We start from the raw sequence: 17,903 nt of genomic DNA, 5'->3' as shown, positions 1-17,903 counted from the left end.
CAGTCTATTTTAGTATATTGAGATAAAAGAATGTAAATAAATAGTACACACACATTTTGTAGCATAGGAACGATTGGGAGGGAAGTGACATAGAGCGCAGAAAACTTAGATGTTAGGCGGGGTATAAAAGGTGGGGTTAGGATTATTAGGGGGTCCATTCTCTTATAGGCATCCTAGGTTGTGTGATCTTACAAGCAATAAAAGTAACGAATTGTGAACGGACTTCGTGTTGGTTTCTTGTCGACCCTGTCCTCAACTCACAACACCAATAATGAGTTTCTATACTCAACTATTTCAGGCCTTAATTATTTTATATACATCTTTGTTTGTTTAGCTATGGAATTGGCTAACTTGGGATAAAATGTCATTTGAAATAATAGAGCCTATTCGCGTAACTGTTACGTGGACTATAAATCTAAGTAAAGTACCCGGCTCATTTTGCACCTAAGCTGAAGTGCCTAAATAGCTGAGATTATAATGTAATAGTTACCATGTGGGTGGTACGGGTTCGAGACACACCACGTCAATATTAAAAATTTTAATTTTTTTTTAGATGTGATTGATAAAGTTGCATATGGCGACTTGGCGGGACACGGGGCAGGTGAAGTAGAGTTCACCTGTTTTTATCTTCTTAGCATATGAAGCGATAGTGTGGTCAGACCCATGCTCAGCCGAAAAAGGTGTTTTTAACAGACAAAAACAATATGACTACCATTAAACTGCCGGGTTTTTAAAGAAATCATTTGAGACTCTTAATTTTAAGTATCTTAATCAGGGAGTGCATTTAATATGGTGTTGTGTTGACTAATAATGTATATAATTTGGTTTTAATTTTTCTAATAGGTATTGGTAGTCTATTTTATTTTAAATGTGTCAGTTGTTTTAGCTGTTTTGTTATTTCTTTGTTTTGTCACTATCGTTTAACGTGTAGTAAAGCACATTGCGTTTTGACCAATGCCTATTTTATAAAATATTTTTCTCAGACATGTTTAACATTAAAATATATAGGTCTATAATTCACGTGTAACGGGTACCATCGGCTAGTTTACACAGCGACGTGAAAATACTCGTAAAATAGAATATAGTTAAACTTATTAAAATAAAGATGTTTGTATTATTAAACTCCCCCCCCCCTTCCATTGGTCACCATTGTTACAATGAATTTAGAACACTCTCTTAAATGACGTTACAATTCAGCAGACCTCCACCCACCAAATCCCATTTTATTATTTTTTTTAAACACGGTTGTTTACTGTTACTTACTTGGTAAATACTTTACACTTCCAGCCCACACTATGCCAGCAAAAACGTTCTCCACACAACTGGTACATTGATCAACTTTTGTAAAAGTTGGAAAAAAGATCCTATGAAAAATAATTTTTATAATTCAAACTAGTCACTAGAGGCAAAAACAGCTGGGCTCTCATGGGCACAGATTAGAGGAGCAGCCCAAAACCGAGTCCGCTGGAGATGTGTGGTTGCAGCCCTTTGCTCCCCAGGGGCCATAAAGGAGTGATGATGATGTTGGTGATGATGATGATGATGAAACTAGTCACATTCCTCTCCCTGGCTAACGAGATCTCGAACTTTAATCGAGAGAGGCCGAGACTTACAAGCCCTATTTGTGTATCTGCGAAATGTTCTTTAAATTAAACAAACTGGGCGGCGACCGATTGGTAACACGAAAGTTTCGAGTTCGAATCCCGTACTTAATTCCGTGGGGTGTTCCTAACTCTACCCACGTTACGAAAAGTACAAGCGCGTGGGTACAGTGTTGACCACACTGTCTCTTTATTTAGCAAGGTCATAGAAACAGTTCACCTATTTCATCTGCCCCATCCTTACTAAAACAAGTTAATAAAAAGTCTAGTGACAATTTAAGCGCAATTTCCTTAATTAATTTTTTAGAATTCACAGACCTACGTAAAAATCCTTTCGAACCTCCGCTCAATCGCTATGGTAAAATCCTTTCGAACCTCAGCGCTTTGCGCTAAAAACCTACACGATGTTCAGTTTAAATTAAAACTAGGCCTACAAGATGCTCAGTTTAAAATATATTAAAAAAAAAATTGTGACCGAACGAAAGGATATTTTTGAAAACTTTCTTCGGCAATATTGGTTTAAATTATGGCATGAATCGATTGGTAAATATTTCAAGTTGCTAAGTGGTCTGGTTGCCGATATATGGAGCAAAAACTGCATTTGTTCGAGGTTTTTGGCTTTTCCGGGAAATCCAGGAAGGAATTCCGGGGAATTTCTTTTGGCCCACAATCATCCTTGGAACTTGCTTAACATATTTGCTTTTGGAACTAGTCCTCGATATTGCTTCGTTGAGGAGGAGATACCACTTAAAGCTGCGGACACACATCCATCCATCCTTCCATCCAGAAATGACGAGTTAATAATCGCAATTGTCCGTGTGGAAATTGCGCTAAAAATTCCTGTTAGATCAAGTCTCTGACGATTGCAACAAGTTTCTTTGCGACGAAAGAAGTCAAAATCATTTTTAAGTGTTCTCTAGACGATTTGTCTCTAAATGACTTTTGAGATTCGAAGATTTCGTCAAGTCATGACTTAGAATAACTGCGCAATAAGCGTTTTGATTTCTCAGTTCCATTGATATTCAAGTTAGAGAAGCGGATTTTATCAAGTTGTCTGCTAAAGTTGGCGACCCCTCATAAATACCTCGCGAACCACAATTTGAGATCCCGTGCCATAGACTTTACATCTTTGATTGGTGGTTCTGTGTTGGAAACAATGTTAATTTTTTATGTATTGGAAACGGATATAATCGTTGTGATTCGGATTAAATGCAGTATTTTACTCAGATTTTCAATAAAAATATATTTGTTTAAAATAATGTTGTGTTCTGTTGTTGTTGTTGTTGTAGCTTGAGGTAAAACAATAACTTTTCTTGGATTAAGATTACTCAATTTTAAAACGTCAAAATGTTCTTTTATGATATATTAAAAGGTGTCTCCAGCAGTAAATGTGGTCGAAAATACTTGCAGTTTTCTGCAGAAAAAAACAATCAAAATACATTTTTTGACAAAGTTACATAGAGTAAAGAAACCAAATTATTCTAGAAAAGATTAAGGACATCTTTTATTTCATGACATATGTTAGATCGGTCTTACTTTCATCTCAGTGAAAGTTGCCGAAGCATAGCGACCTGTTGTCTGTAGCCAGTTGACTCCCATGCCGAACTCCTTGCTTCCCCAAACGCCGTTTAGATTGGATCGTTGGCAGTCGTTGTACCACCAGGCACCATGGAATCTATAAGCGCAGTTTTCTGAGCTGCTGTCACGGTCTTTGTCGAAAGTGCTGAACATGCTGTTCTTATGGTATTCGAAAGAATCTCCAGCATTTCCTGAAAACCCGCTGACTTGTAAAGCATAACCTTCCGGCTCGCCAAACAGTCGAAACCTTGAATACTTGGCGTAGTAGTCTGTGTTGTTGTATTTTAAATCAACCCTCAGCTCGTGTCGTTTCTTTATGGTCAAACGATGAATGTTTTCATTTCCCAGCCAGAATTCACCGCCATCCAATTCTCCAAACCCATACTTGTATTCCCACCAGCCGCGATAGAAATCTGTTTGTCCGTTGAATCTTCTCTGTATCACCGTCCATCCTCCTCCGTCTGTCTCTGTGTCACAGACTACTTCCAGTCCACTTGACAGAGTGACCACTGGTCTGGGCACGGTACTGGCACAGCCCTTGCAGGAGTTTAGGGTAAATAGTTCCTCAACACTGGAACGTTTTGATCTGGTGTTGTTGGCATCGACTATAGGAAAAAGTTTTATTGTTATAATATTTATTTCATTTAATTTATATTGCTTTTTAAAAAAAGCAAAAATATCTTTCTAAGTGTTCGTGCTTTATTATGTACTAGACTACCCTTTATCCTTTGATAATTGTGGGTTTAGGGGTTCATCCATAAAGGAAGTTACGTTTATTTGACGATTTTTCTTTTCCTTCACCTCCATACTATCACACATCGTCTCAAAAAACAATGACCCCACATTCAAAAAGACATCACATTTCAGACATGTATTTGTCCCCAAACACCGATGATTCGGCTGAGCATAGGTCTGACCACACTATCCCTTCTTATACTGAGGTGAACTCTACCTCACCTACCGAACTCTACTTCACCTGCCGAACTCTACTTTACGTGCCCAGTGTCCCGCCAAGTCTCGATAGGCAGGCAGCCTTATCATTCACATCTAAAAAGAAGTCACACCTCAGCTTACATGTTTTTGTCTTTTAAAAAAAAAACATTTATTCCTATAATATTTTCTGAGCTCGAACCTCATTTGAATAATAGATGAATACATTATTAAAGGTGAGGTTAAACCAGAGGCCCAGCGGGGGGTGCGGACCGCACCGGGTGACACAATTTAGGGGGTGACACCAAGGCAAAAAATAGCAAAATATATAGAAAAAAATGATAATTCCACTTAAATCGAAAGTTTGAAGGGGGGGGGGTGCAAATTGAAATTTGGAGGGGGGGGGGGGTGAAAATCGAAAGTTTGAGGGGGTGCAAATCGAAAATTTGAGGGGGGTGTGCAAATCGAAAATTGAAAGTGTGTCCCCGGGGCTACGCCTCTGGGAGTGACACCATTAAATGCCGCACCGGGTGACACTCGACCTTGCTGCGCCAATGGGTTAAACTAATATTAATGAATTAGAACGTTAAAAAACGTTTTAATAACAAGCTTTTATGTAATGATGCACTAACAAGTAGAAAATAAATTATATACTACTATTTAAATAACTATAAAGAAAAGCGTGGGTCACTTAAGTATCTATTGGATACCATTACTAATGTTAAGGAAGACATCCACGCTTTTCTTATAGTTATTTAAATAGTAGTCTATAATTTATTTTCTACTTTTTAGTGCATCATTACATAAAAGCTTGTTATTAAAACGTTTTTTATGAATTTTTTTTCAGTACTTTACATGTTTTATTTACAATAGAGTTACATGACTAAAAACCATTGCGCGCCTACTGAACGTGATGGGGCAGCTATTGAACGTACTGTGATGGCGCAGCTATTGAACGTGATGACGCGTGTGGAGTGGTTGGCAAGACACGCCTACTAATTCGGTCCAAATTTTAATTAATTCATAAAAAAAAAAAATAGGCATCCAATTAAGTCAAATTTAGTTTCAGATTGCATTGTCTTCATGTCTTGACCCACGTGCCAAATGTGAATCGTATCGGTCAAGTAGAAGGGTCCGAATTTTCACTCCTGCGTTTCGGTCTAGACTGACGACTGACGACAGACAGAGGAAGTGAGTTAAATAAAAGCTTGTAAAAAAACTTGTAAAAAGAACATATTTTCTACATATATACGTATTTTACAGTTCTTCACATAGTGGAAATGCTCTCACGTAACCAGACATATAAAAATATACAAACTTCTCGCTTGTAGTAGTATATAGATAAAGCTTGACTTAACCTTCACAATTTCTAAGTGTCATCATTTGAACTTAAAGCGAAGAATAATCTTTATTCTTGCTACCTCACCTTAGTTTCAAATCACTTAAACACTTTACTATCAGCCCCTAATAGCCTTCACTAGACCGATCAGCTCTACGATTTTAAACATTCTCGTGAACCACAGCTCACCAGACTGTTAGGGTGATCGCGTCTAACTAGTTATATCCCTTTCTGTTATTTTAACTATAGTAATCTATAGAGTTATTTCATCTCCCCTTAGTTTCGAAACCGTTTAGTCAATTATTAATGACTAATTTAATAGACAAAATAGACTTGTATTGTCATCGAAGTGGAACATTTCCGGAAAACTTGAACGAAATCGCTGCATTAAAAGTGGGTCAAAATTGAGTTCCAAGATTTGCCACAAACCCACAAACTAATAGAAGTTTGCGAGCTAAATAAAAGCTTGTAAAAATATTAAAACAGGACTGACCACTCGAATCTTGAGCACAAATGACAGCAAACATCCAGAGAAGGCAGAGAACAAATGATAAATTTGTGAACATTTTCACCAGCACTTAAAGCTAATCGAGGAAGAAATGGTTGACTCAGCTAACTCGCTGGTTTTATACACAAGACTTTGTGGCCTTTTGTAAACCATGGGCGGGCTACATGGTCAGGTACACACACACACACACACACACATATATATATATATATATATATATATATATATATATATATATATATATATATATATATATATATATATATATTACTTCCATAGAACTTTAAGGTTTCATCTAACTTAATATTTCTAATTTAAGTAGGCTACGTAGCGAAATTGAATACTTGTGTAAAATTGTTGAGGCGAATGGACACATTTTTACCGAAATGTATATTATAAACACACAATTTAACCGCACAAATATATTTGAGAATGAGTGTACAATCTTCAAATCTTTGTACCGTATTGTTGTTAATTACCCTGAATAAATGGATCACAATATTCCGTCCCAGTTATTGCCAGATGTAAACGTATAACTTGCACTCTACACAAAGTTTACAGTTTCGAGGGAGATCGTTAAGATATTTATTACACAAAAGACGTAACAACAACGTGCAAGACATAGCGTTACACATTACGTTAAAACATGGAAGATACAGTGGATTTTTTGGTATCGAATCTTCGAACGATGCATATTTTATCTTTCTCTAGATTTCCGTGAGACAAACAACGAATGCAACGTTTTTTTTTAACCTTTTTATTTATTTGATAATCTTTACACAGTCCTCATCAAAAGGCTCTAATACTTTATTTACAATATTTGTAATGAACCGATTTCGTGAGCAGATACGAATGTTTTTGGACCACCAAGTTCTATGACCAACAAATTGAAATGACTTCGCGAAGCTCCTATTCTGAAGTAAAATTAAACAGTTCATATATTAAAATTTGTTAATTTTTTCACCCTTTCCTCATGGCGAATCAACCACAAAACAAACAAGCGAAATACTACGCCACTGTGTCATCTATGTTTCCACACCGTAGACACGTCACCACATTACCCAAAAAATATCTATTCATGTATCAACCCGCATTAGATTGTCACCTCTTGCGGTCATGTACTGAAATTTAATATGTTGTTATTATGGAGTTGAAACTGATGTCAATTTAGTGAAATGAATAAAAAGCCATTTTTTCAAGACGATTAGCGTGAACTTGTAATACGGGTTGAAATAGAATAGTACCTGTATAATTTAAGATTTAACACGGAATGTTAGTTTATGTATGTGGTTTAAAGCTAATCCCTGCTACTGCCATAATAGGATTTGCCAAATGTCCAACGTGTAACATAAATTTAGTTCTTATCTGAAGAGACAATCCGTGATTTATAACAAGTTTTTGTAATACAAGAAATTTATTTATAATTTATACTACTGTGAAATATAAACACAAAACCATGTACACTCACAATAGCAATTCACACGTACACAATCACAACAAATGAGATACACTCACGTACACAATATGCGAAAACCACACATACATAAACACAATACACAAACACCCACACGTAAACATTCAAAATACGAGATCACACGCATAAATCAAAATTACACACGTAAGTACTCACAGGACGCCTATAAATTGAACACATACATAAGTACATAGTTACAAAACACAAATATACACAACACAATCAGAACACATATACACTCACGTACAGGCGAACACATACCCATACATAACAAAAAACTGCCTTCATTAATAAGAAAAATGTTGTACCCGCCATATACACAATGTAGATTATTATTTGCTAATTATTTTAATATGTGTTTAAATAAATTCATGCCCCTGCACAACAAAACAAAAAAATGTACAACAGAACAATTTGGTTCCTGATTTTTTTTTTACTTTCTCGTATACGAAGGATAGATTGTATTGTACTGTAATCGTGCAAAAAAAAAAAACAATTTTTTTGCAAATCTCGACGTTATACACATATCTAAGTCGGAAAAACATAGTTTTGCAATCTTGTCTTCTGTCTCTCTCTCTGTCTTCCTTAACATTAGTAAAGGTATCCAATAGATACTAAAGTGACCCACGCTTTTCTTTATAGTTATTTAAATAGTAGTCTATAATTTATTTGCTACTTTTTAGTGCATCATTACATAAAAGCTTGTTATTAAAACGTTTTAATAACAAGCTTTTATGTAATAATGCACTAAAAAGTAGAAAATAAATTATAGACTACTATTTAAATAACTATAAAGAAAAGCGTGGGTGTCTTCCTTAACATTAGTAAAGGTATCCAATAGATACTAAAGTGACCCACGCTTTTCTTTATAGTTATTTAAATAGTAGTCTATAATTTATTTTCTACTTTTTAGTGCATTATTACATAAAAGCTTGTTATTAAAACGTTTTTTATGAATTTTTTTCTGTCTTCTGTCAAATTTTGACGTAATTTACGCTATTTCCGATTTCTCAAAAAAAAAAAAAAAAAAAAAAAAACGCATGTGAATTTATAAAGTACTAATCTTCTTCTTCGTTCTTAATTATTAGTGTTGAAGGGGATCGAGATTTATCTGCCAGTGCGTTTGAACTCGAGACTTTGTTTGAATTTATCAACCATGAGCTTTTTTGCCGACTCGACCACGCCTCCAACACAATTAAGCGTTACGTGTCAACTGGTTATGCGCCATTGAGGCCATTGACTCCGATTTCAGCCTGCTTTTCTTTTTGGACTTGCTTCCATAGCCTTTGTTCAACCAAGAACAAACTACAAGGCAGCAGTTGTTTGATTTAGGAGTTGTCTCTCCTCGACCACGCCGACCCCCCAAAGTACTAATAATATTGTGCACTATTATAAACATATTGTTTAGAGTTAACTTGATGCATAATTCTTTTTTTTCTACGAGATACTATTTTATTTTAAACAGTTTATGTAATAAAAATGGATTTAAAATATTGTCTATATCCCGAGTAATGGTATATAAGAACGAGATAAATGGCCCGTTGAGGGAGAGATACAACGGGCGCTAGGTTGATAGTGGTGTCTTTTTTCTTTAACTCGAAATCAAAAAGAAAATCACCACCTAAACTTCAAATTTAACCGGAAACGAAAAATGTCATTGAAAACGGATTTTTATCCAGAATCTGCATTTTAACCGGATTTAAGCTTGATCTACACGTAGTTACTGCACATTTATACTAAACATAGTCGAAGTCAAATCCCTAAACCGTCCACCTAATCTCAAATACAAAGTAAGTCGCATTTAGGTGGGGTGAGGGGGGGGGGGGGGGCTCTGACCCGAGCATCCTCCCTACCCACAAACACACTATAAAGCACGTCTACCGTCCCATTCAACGAAATATACTTTTTATAGAAAACATATTTTTACCTGTGTCCGCCCCCTTCCAAAAAATTTTGCCCACCCTCACCACCGACAATTTCAAAAACCCCTCCCCCTTCTGGGGAGGAATAACTCGGAAAGAAACACGGGTCGCATTTGTAGCTCATACAAACAAAGCTCATACAAAAGGTAGAGCCCTCTTCTATAATATAGACCTGTTTCCTACTTTCGAACGATATAAATTTTACTCAAGCTGACAGTGTTTCCCGGGGGGGGGGCACTTGAATTTCGACGGGTCGGGGAAGGACGACACTGGTAAAAGTATATATTTTCTCTATAAATTATATTATGCCTTTTTTTTGGAAGGGGGGGGGGGTGGGGAATAGACGTTCTACCGTGGGGGTTGGGGGTGGGTGAGGGGGTAAAGGGGCTTTGCCCCTACTAGAAGAGAAACTATTCACGCAAAACACTTATAACATTAGACACATAATTTGGGCCGTAATGTCAGTGTTTTTATTATGGAGTCTCAATGACGTCATTTATTTGAAAGAAACTGTGCAAGTAAACCACTTTTAAGATTAGACAAAATTGGCCTTTTTTTAATTTAATGTTTACTCGAGAATCAATGACGTCATATTATTGTGTGCACAACCCCGGCTTTAGACTACTATATGCTCAATGTGACGTTATGTTTCGTCTTCGTTTTACTATGAAAGTGTTTATTTTGCTTGTGTTTTCACTATAGTTCTATAGCGTTCTTGTCAGATACATAGATAGATAGATACCGATATACAGATACATACACAGACAGCGAAACTATTATTATAGACGAGAAAAATGGCCCGTTGAGGAAGGATACAACGGGCGCTAGGTTGACAGTGCTGTCTATTTTCTCTAAACTAAAACCAACCCCCCTTCCCCCCCCCCCCCCCCCGCCCCACACACACACACACCAAAACATGTCTACCATCCCATTCAACGAAATATAATTAGATACTTTTTCCAGTGTCCGCTCCCTCCCAGAAAATTCTACCCCCGCCCCCGAAAATTTCAAGTTCCCCCACCCCTCTTCTGGGAGGAAAAAGTCTGAAAGAAACACTGGTCGCATTTGTAGATCATACAAACTAAAGGAAGAACGGGAGCGGGGCTTCGCCTCTACCGGAAGAGATGCATGAAAAAAAACTGTGCACGTTAAACACTTTTTAGATTAGAAAAAGTTCCTCCCTCCGGGGAGGAAAAAGTCTGAAACAAACACTGGTGTCGCGCTTAGCCATTACCCGAAGAATCGCATGAAAGAAACTCTGCACGCAAACCACTTTTTAGATTAGGCACGTGAATTAGGCTGTAATTTTATTATAGAGTATCTACGACGACATTTCTTTTGAGTTGGGCATGGGGGTAGGCTTAGACGTTCTTACGCGGGGGATGGGCTTCGCCCCTACCCGAAGAATTGTATGAAAGAAACTCTTCACGCAATCTACTTTTAAGATTAGGCAAAATTGGCTTTTTAATTCAATGTTTACTCGAGAATCAATGACGTCATATTACAGTATGCACTCTCCGGCTTGAGATTATTTTCTACTATATGCTCCAAAGTGACGTCATATTTCGTTTCCGTCTTACTATGAAAGTTTTTAATTTGCTTGTGTTTTCTCTAGAGCGTTCTTGTCAGATACATAGATAGATACATAGACAGACAGCGAAACTATTAATTCGAGAAAGATTAGGGGAGATCATTCCCGGTTTATTTTACATCTAAAGTGTATTTATTGATGACTTTTAGAACATTAATGATTATAGGACGCCGTGTTCTAGAGCTAGAGCGCTGGACTGCTAACCTAAGAGTCTCGAGTTCGAATCCGGGTTCATTTCTTCATAGTCGTCTTTGAGTCCACCCAGCTCTTATGGGTACCTAATTACGTTAGGAAAAGTAAAAGTAGCTGTGCATAGTGCTGACCACACTATCTCTTCGTTTGCCGAGGTCACAGAAACAAGTGAACTCTACTACGCCAGTCACATGGACCGTCAGGTTTGAAAAAGGAAATTTACTTCTTTACTAGCTATTAAGAATTTAAACTTCTTACATTCACATGCAATACTTCTTACAAAAAACGTCACGCCTGATTATTAATTGCTTAATATCTGTTCGCCCTATATTTCATAGCAAACTTCAAATTCATGTTTAACAAACCCTTTCTCATTTGGGCCTAATTGTCGTATCGATTGGTGATAATAAGTTTTGAAATTTATATTCTTAATATTTTTCTTTTTTTTTCTTCTTTAAAACATGTTTTATTGAAATCAATGAAAAAAACTATTTTCTTATGCTATTATTTAGATTTGCGTGATTAGAGTATCATGCAAAGTGTATGTAGTGTGTATGTCCTACTGTGTTCAATGTTCAAAGAGGTATGCGATTTTTATCGCTATGGCAACATCACTATCATTTCTAAAACCCGGAATCGGGACGAAATGCCCATCTCACTAATCAAAGTGTCGATACGCTTCGTTTCATATTGTATCATTTTTGCTACAAAGGGAAATAACCCCCCGCAGAATCTTAAAAAATGTTGAAATCTGAGTTTTTGATGTGCCTTAGTCATGCTTGATCACTTTTGACTCAAATTCATACCCGAAACTGACTATATTTGTGTTTCGTTCCACACAATTCGAATTTGAGTCCATTTTCAAAACCTTTCGGACAGCTGCGATTGAAATGTTTTTTTTTTTTTTTGTTTTTTTTTTTTTTTTTTTAGAATTAACTACAATTCACAGGCTTTGCTTTTCTTCTTAAAATAATATTTCCCAATCTCAGGCGAGAAATTTTGACTAAAAATAAGTTGTTTGTATACTATTTTGTTATATTTGTGCTGATAATATCCAATTACGGTATGTAGCAATTTTGATACATTATGCAATGGTACGACCTTGACATCAGCTGGGACTACTGTATAGTGGCTTTTCTATAGTATAATAATTTGTTGATTGAACAATTCCTTACCTCTATGAGGTAGACTCTAATTACCTGTTAGTTCTTAGACTAGCTTAGTTTTGTTTTTCTTTTATATTTTTTACAATAATAATATGTACATTATAGAAGAAAAATAGTGTCGAAATTTGTAGCAATAGTAACAGTAGTGTGTAATTGTAATCCTAATATATAAAAGACCATGTGCGCACTTATCTCTCTCTATCCGCAAAATATTTTCACATGCTATCATATCAGTATCTTCAGCGATATATGAAGAACTTAATACTGACTTTTGTTGAAAATAATATGGTACATGTTTTAAATGTATAAACAAAATTTTATTTAAAGAAGAAAAATAAAAAATAAAGGCGTATTTGAATGTAGAAAAATAGTTTTAATTATGTAACCGAAAAAGTGTTTATTGTTGTGACAAGAACGCCGAAATCGATGACGTCACATGTTATATGTTTGAAGTACGGAAAGTGCACAAAACTAATGGCGTCATCTTCCTATTTTAGAATACGAAGAAATGAACTATTTCATTAAAATTTGATTTAGATCTATAGATTTACTTATCGAGACCTAATTTATTAATATTATACAATTTCCTCGGCCAAAACTAATACAAATTACTTTAAATAACAACATAAATACCATTGAAAAGCCGGGTTTTTAAAAGAATCATTTAAGTCATTTAATCAATGTGTGCATTTAATATGGTGTTGTGTTGACTAATTATGTATATAATTGGTTTTATTTTTCCTATATAGATATTAGTAGCCTATATTAATTTAAATGTGTCGGACTTTTAGCTATTTAGTTATTTCTTTGCTTTGTCACTAATATCGTTAGACCTGCGTTTTGACCAACAACTATTTTATAAAATATTCTTCTAAAAAATGAATAACATAAAAATATATAGACCTATAATTCACGTGTAACGGGTACCGACGGCTAGTAAGCTTATAATAGAGGAAGCACAGTGTGGTGCTACTATTGAAGAAAATAAATATCATAATGAATAACAATAATAATATAGTATTAGACTTAATTAGACTAATGTTTACTAGATGATCCTTAGAATAACTTGTATATAATTTATTAATATAGACAGTGTTTGGATCTAATAAGCTTAGAAAGTAAATATTATTGAAGAAAAATAATAATAATAATATTAGGCATATTCTTATATACTTAGCCTACTTATTATTTAGTACAAACCGGTAGACACACAATAATATTATTATAGGTAGTTGTGATTTACTAATTTTTATAATAGTGAAAAAAAATATTTATAAAACCATGAAGTATATGTATTATTAGAGATTGTATTAGTGCTGACGTTGTTTTTTTTATTTTTACAGGATCTCTTTTCGTCAAGAACAAGCGATACATTATGTTACACAAATATATTATGTTGCAGAACAGTTCTGAGTGTGATAAAAAGTAGACCTAGGGAGAATCAAAATGAAAGTGGAAGAGGTGTAATATTTGATTATTTATCTTTTGAAGTTACAACCAAATAACTATACTAAATATTGTAATGGTAATTATTGTTAAAGAATGGTGTAATAATATTTTACTGATATTCTTACATTAGTTCTTATATCAGTGGCGTCGATAGGTCAGGTGTCACCCGGTGCGGCACTTCGTGGTGTCACCCCCCCCCCCCCCCCCCCAGGAAGCAAAGTATATATATATATATATATATATATATATATATATATATATCCTAATATATAAAAGATGACGTCATCTTCCGAGTTTAGAATAAAAAGAAATGAACTATTTCATTCAAATATGATTTAGAGCTATGTACGCTATAAAATTTATACAATACGATTTTCTCGGCCTAAACTTAAAAAAATTATTTTATCTATTTGGATTCTAGATCTAGAGATTCTAAATCTAGATATTGATCTAGATCTAGATATTCTAGATCATCTAGATCTAGAGATTCTAGATCATATAGATCTAGAGATTCTAGATCTAGATCTAGATCTAGCTGATCTATAAAGCTAAGTTGTCGGGTGCCCGATAGGGCACTTCCCGGCGCCGCAGGCGCTTCAAATTTGGCAGGATCTTGCCTTGGGGCGACAGAACACGGGGGCCGGTTGGCCGAAAAGTCTACGATGAGGGGGTCTAAACTGACCTCGACTGACCGGCGCTTTATATGGGCGAATTAATTAAGCATTAAAATTCGCAATGTTTTCGAAAGCCTAAGCGAAGCTGGGCAGCATGCCTAGTATATATATGGTGTCCCACCTATTTGTACCCCGATTTGTACTTAAAAGATTATTTACCTTTAATAAATCATTTATGGAAGTGGCAAAAAGCATTTTTCTTCTGTACATTTTGCAATTTTTTTGCCATGGTGTCACCCCCGTGAATGGTGTCACCCGGTGCGGTCCGCACCCACCGCCCCGCCCTCGCTATGCCTCTGCTTATACTTAATCCTCTAGTATAATTAAGGTTGCAGTGATAAATTATTTTTAGAAACTTGAAAATATCAGCATATGGGGTCACTAAAATAAATTTAAATCTAAGTAAAATGAACCGGGAGTGATCTCCCCTAAACTTTCTCGAATATTCTTATATAAAACTACAGGGGATGGGAACTCGGGATATAGTTATGATTTTTAATCCATTTTAAATACATAAACTTTTTAAAATAAAATAGAATCTCATAGAAAAAAGTATTGCACACCAAGTGAACGCCGAATAAAGATGTTCATAATGGTGCGCAATATTATTAGTACTTTATAACTTTAGATGCGTTTTCGAGAAATCGGAAATAGCGTAAATTAGTACTTCCCGTCAACGGAAATTACTCAAAATTTAACAGAAGGTAGAAAATTAGATCTTTTACTTACATGCGAAATTTCATTTATCTATCTGAAATAGTACTCAAGTTATAGGCTTTTGAAAAATTCAAAGTAGAAAAAGTACCACTTCCGGTTATCGGAAATCGCTCAAAAGTTGATACGGATCTATTTTGATAAAATACTTATATATGAAATTTCATCAACCTAGCTGTAACGGTACTCAAGTAATCGTGTTTACACACACACACACACAGACAGACACACACACACACACACACACACAGACACACAGACATACGGACAAGATTGCAAAATTATGTTTTTCCGTATCAGTGAGGTGTAAAACGTCGAGATTTGTAAAAATCTCGATTTTTTTTTTTGCACGATTACAATACTTTCTCTATACTACGTATATACTAGAAAGTAAAAATCTTGTTTGTTATGGAGAAGCAGATGACTAAAACGAATGGTATATCTTCAACAATAATGGGGCAAAAGTACTTTTAATACTATGCTTAAGATTTGCAGAAAAAGAATAGAAATGTATTTTTAAAAAAAAAACGTTATTAAGAATAACGAACAAATTCTCTAGTGAAGATTATAGCATCTTTTATTTCATGACGTCAAAAGAGAAACGCATTCTTTTCTTAGATCGGTCTTATTTTCATCTCAGTAAAAGTTGCCGAACTATGTTGATTTGTTGTCGGTTCCCAGATGACACCTCTGCCGTAGGTTATGTTTCCCCACTCCCCGTTTAGATTGCCGTTGTGGCACGTGTGGAACCACCAGCCCCCGTTGTATTTCGCGGCGCAGTTTTGATAGCGGGCAATGTCGTTGTCTTTGTCGTAAGTGCTGAACTTGCAGTTGTTGTGGTTTACCAAAGCGTCTCCGGCATTTCCTGAAAAGCCGGTAACTTTTAACTTATAACTTTCCCGTTCACTACCCACACTAAAGCTTGAATATTTAGCGTAGTAGTCCTTCTTCTTATATTTAAAATCGACCCTCAGTTCGTGTTTCGCTAAAGACGTCAGACGATAGATGTTTTCATTACCCAGCCAAAATTCCCCACCGTCAACTTCACCAAACCCATGTTTGTATTCATTCCAGTCCCGATTGAAATCTGTTGATCCGTTGAATCTTCTCTGTATCACCGTCCACCTTCCGCCGTCTGTCTGTGTGTCACACATCACGTCCAATCCACTTGGCAGAGTGACCACTGGTCTGGGCAGGGAGCTGGTGCAAATCCCGCACGCGTTAGTGGTCAGGAATTCATCAACAATATGACGTTTTGATCTTCCGTTGTTGGCACTCACTATAGACAGAAAGTTATATTATAATACTATATGAATGCATTTTTTAAAAACTGAATGCCCTCTTAAAAATATACGTGAATTTAAACTTCCTTAGAGTCATTTTGTTCAAGCAAGAACGATGATTAAACTGTCCTTCGGCAGAGAACAGGCCAGACTTGTTTACAGGACTAGACTACGGGTGTCTAACTAATATATGCAAACATATACATCTGGAGCAAGGTTCTTAAGCCTTGCAGATCGCAGATTTTTCACTCTTCTCTTAAGGGAGACAATTCCCTCTCACGAAGAACGTCTATTCCGTACCCCATCTTCACCCCAACCCGTACTAAATTTCAAAAATATATTTTTTTAATAAAATAAACACTATATCCAGTGTCTGACCCCCTAACGGAAATTTTTCCACCCCCCTACTCCCCCAAGAAAGTTTTAAGTGCTTGAGGTTCGACCCAAACATGCAGCGCTCATTAAAAATATACCTACCAGTCTAAATTCAGGCGCTGTACTGATTTGTTATGCATACTACACAAGCTGTAGCGATTGTTCAAGTGTTAACTAAGTTCTTATGTTTTATTAATATAAAACTCACACGTTAGCGCTTGTACCCACATCAACAAATGTAGTTAATGCCCATAGACGAAAGAAGATGAAAAATATTTGACCAGACTTTAAATATTTTAACTCACCGCTAGAATCTTGTACAGTGATGTGTGTATTCAACCAGAATAGGCAGGATACGAAGACAAATCGCGTGGACATTTTAGACCAGAGTTTACTGCTCACTGGGTAAGTAATGGCTGACTCAAATCAAACACAACAAACAAGCAGCTACTAAACTGTGTCATCTATGTTACTACAACATACACGTCACCACATTCTATCAATGTGAAGATAATCTCTAAACTAGAACATTGGATACGTGCTCACTAATACGTGGCTAACAAACATTCTATTGATGTATCAACCCGTATTGGATTATCACTGTCTGTGTTCATTCTCTGTTAGTTAATATGTTTTTATTAATATATTATAAGGATATAACTGATATCGATTCGAAAACATTTTTTACCCTGCTAAGTCAAAAAATTATAATACGGGTTGCATTTATAGCAAAGGAATATGATCTGCATTATTTAAGATTGAACACTGAATATAATATTTCTGTCAATGGATTAACGCTCATCAGTGTTACTATAACAATAGTATTTGACACATGCCAAGCATGAAACCAAAGCCCCCCCCCCCCCGAAGAAAGTCTACCCCCCCCCTCCCGAATGAAATGGAATTTATATAGAAAAATATACTTTTACCAGCGTCCGCCCCCACCCCCTCGTAAAATGTTGTCCACCCCCCAAAAAATATCAAGCCCCCCCCCCTCCCCGGAGAAAAAAGTCTGGAATAACACTGCATGGCACAGGAGCAGTGGCTTAGCCAGGATCGTCTCATGGGTAAGGTTCAATTTTTTCCATCATTTTATATATATATATA

At 35.9% G+C, this 17,903-nt stretch overlaps 2 protein-coding genes across 2 annotated transcripts; both read right to left on the bottom strand.

The window, feature by feature from the left end:
* Positions 1–3,122: 3,122 nt before the first annotated feature.
* LOC131931213 (ficolin-2-like) lies at positions 3,123–6,043 on the bottom strand. Its single transcript, XM_059287935.1, has 2 exons — positions 5,942–6,043; positions 3,123–3,784 (listed from the first exon to the last, which is right to left on the bottom strand). The coding sequence occupies exons 1-2, from the start codon at positions 6,012–6,014 to the stop codon at positions 3,123–3,125; spliced, it is 735 nt and encodes a 244-aa protein (XP_059143918.1). The 5' UTR covers positions 6,015–6,043.
* Positions 6,044–15,719: 9,676 nt separating this feature from the next.
* LOC131931211 (ficolin-1-like) lies at positions 15,720–17,246 on the bottom strand. Its single transcript, XM_059287933.1, has 2 exons — positions 17,102–17,246; positions 15,720–16,417 (listed from the first exon to the last, which is right to left on the bottom strand). Exons 1-2 carry the CDS (start codon positions 17,172–17,174, stop codon positions 15,753–15,755), a joined length of 738 nt encoding a protein of 245 aa, XP_059143916.1. The 5' UTR covers positions 17,175–17,246; the 3' UTR covers positions 15,720–15,752.
* Between the last annotated feature and the right edge of the window lie 657 nt (positions 17,247–17,903).

This window comes from Physella acuta, unplaced genomic scaffold (assembly GCF_028476545.2).
Source record: "Physella acuta isolate Inbredline_101_S28 unplaced genomic scaffold, ASM2847654v3 ptg001919l, whole genome shotgun sequence".
Classification (NCBI taxonomy): Eukaryota; Metazoa; Mollusca; class Gastropoda; family Physidae; genus Physella; species Physella acuta.
Note: the sequence above shows the minus strand (reverse complement) of the source record. Positions and strands in the feature narration are given on the sequence as shown.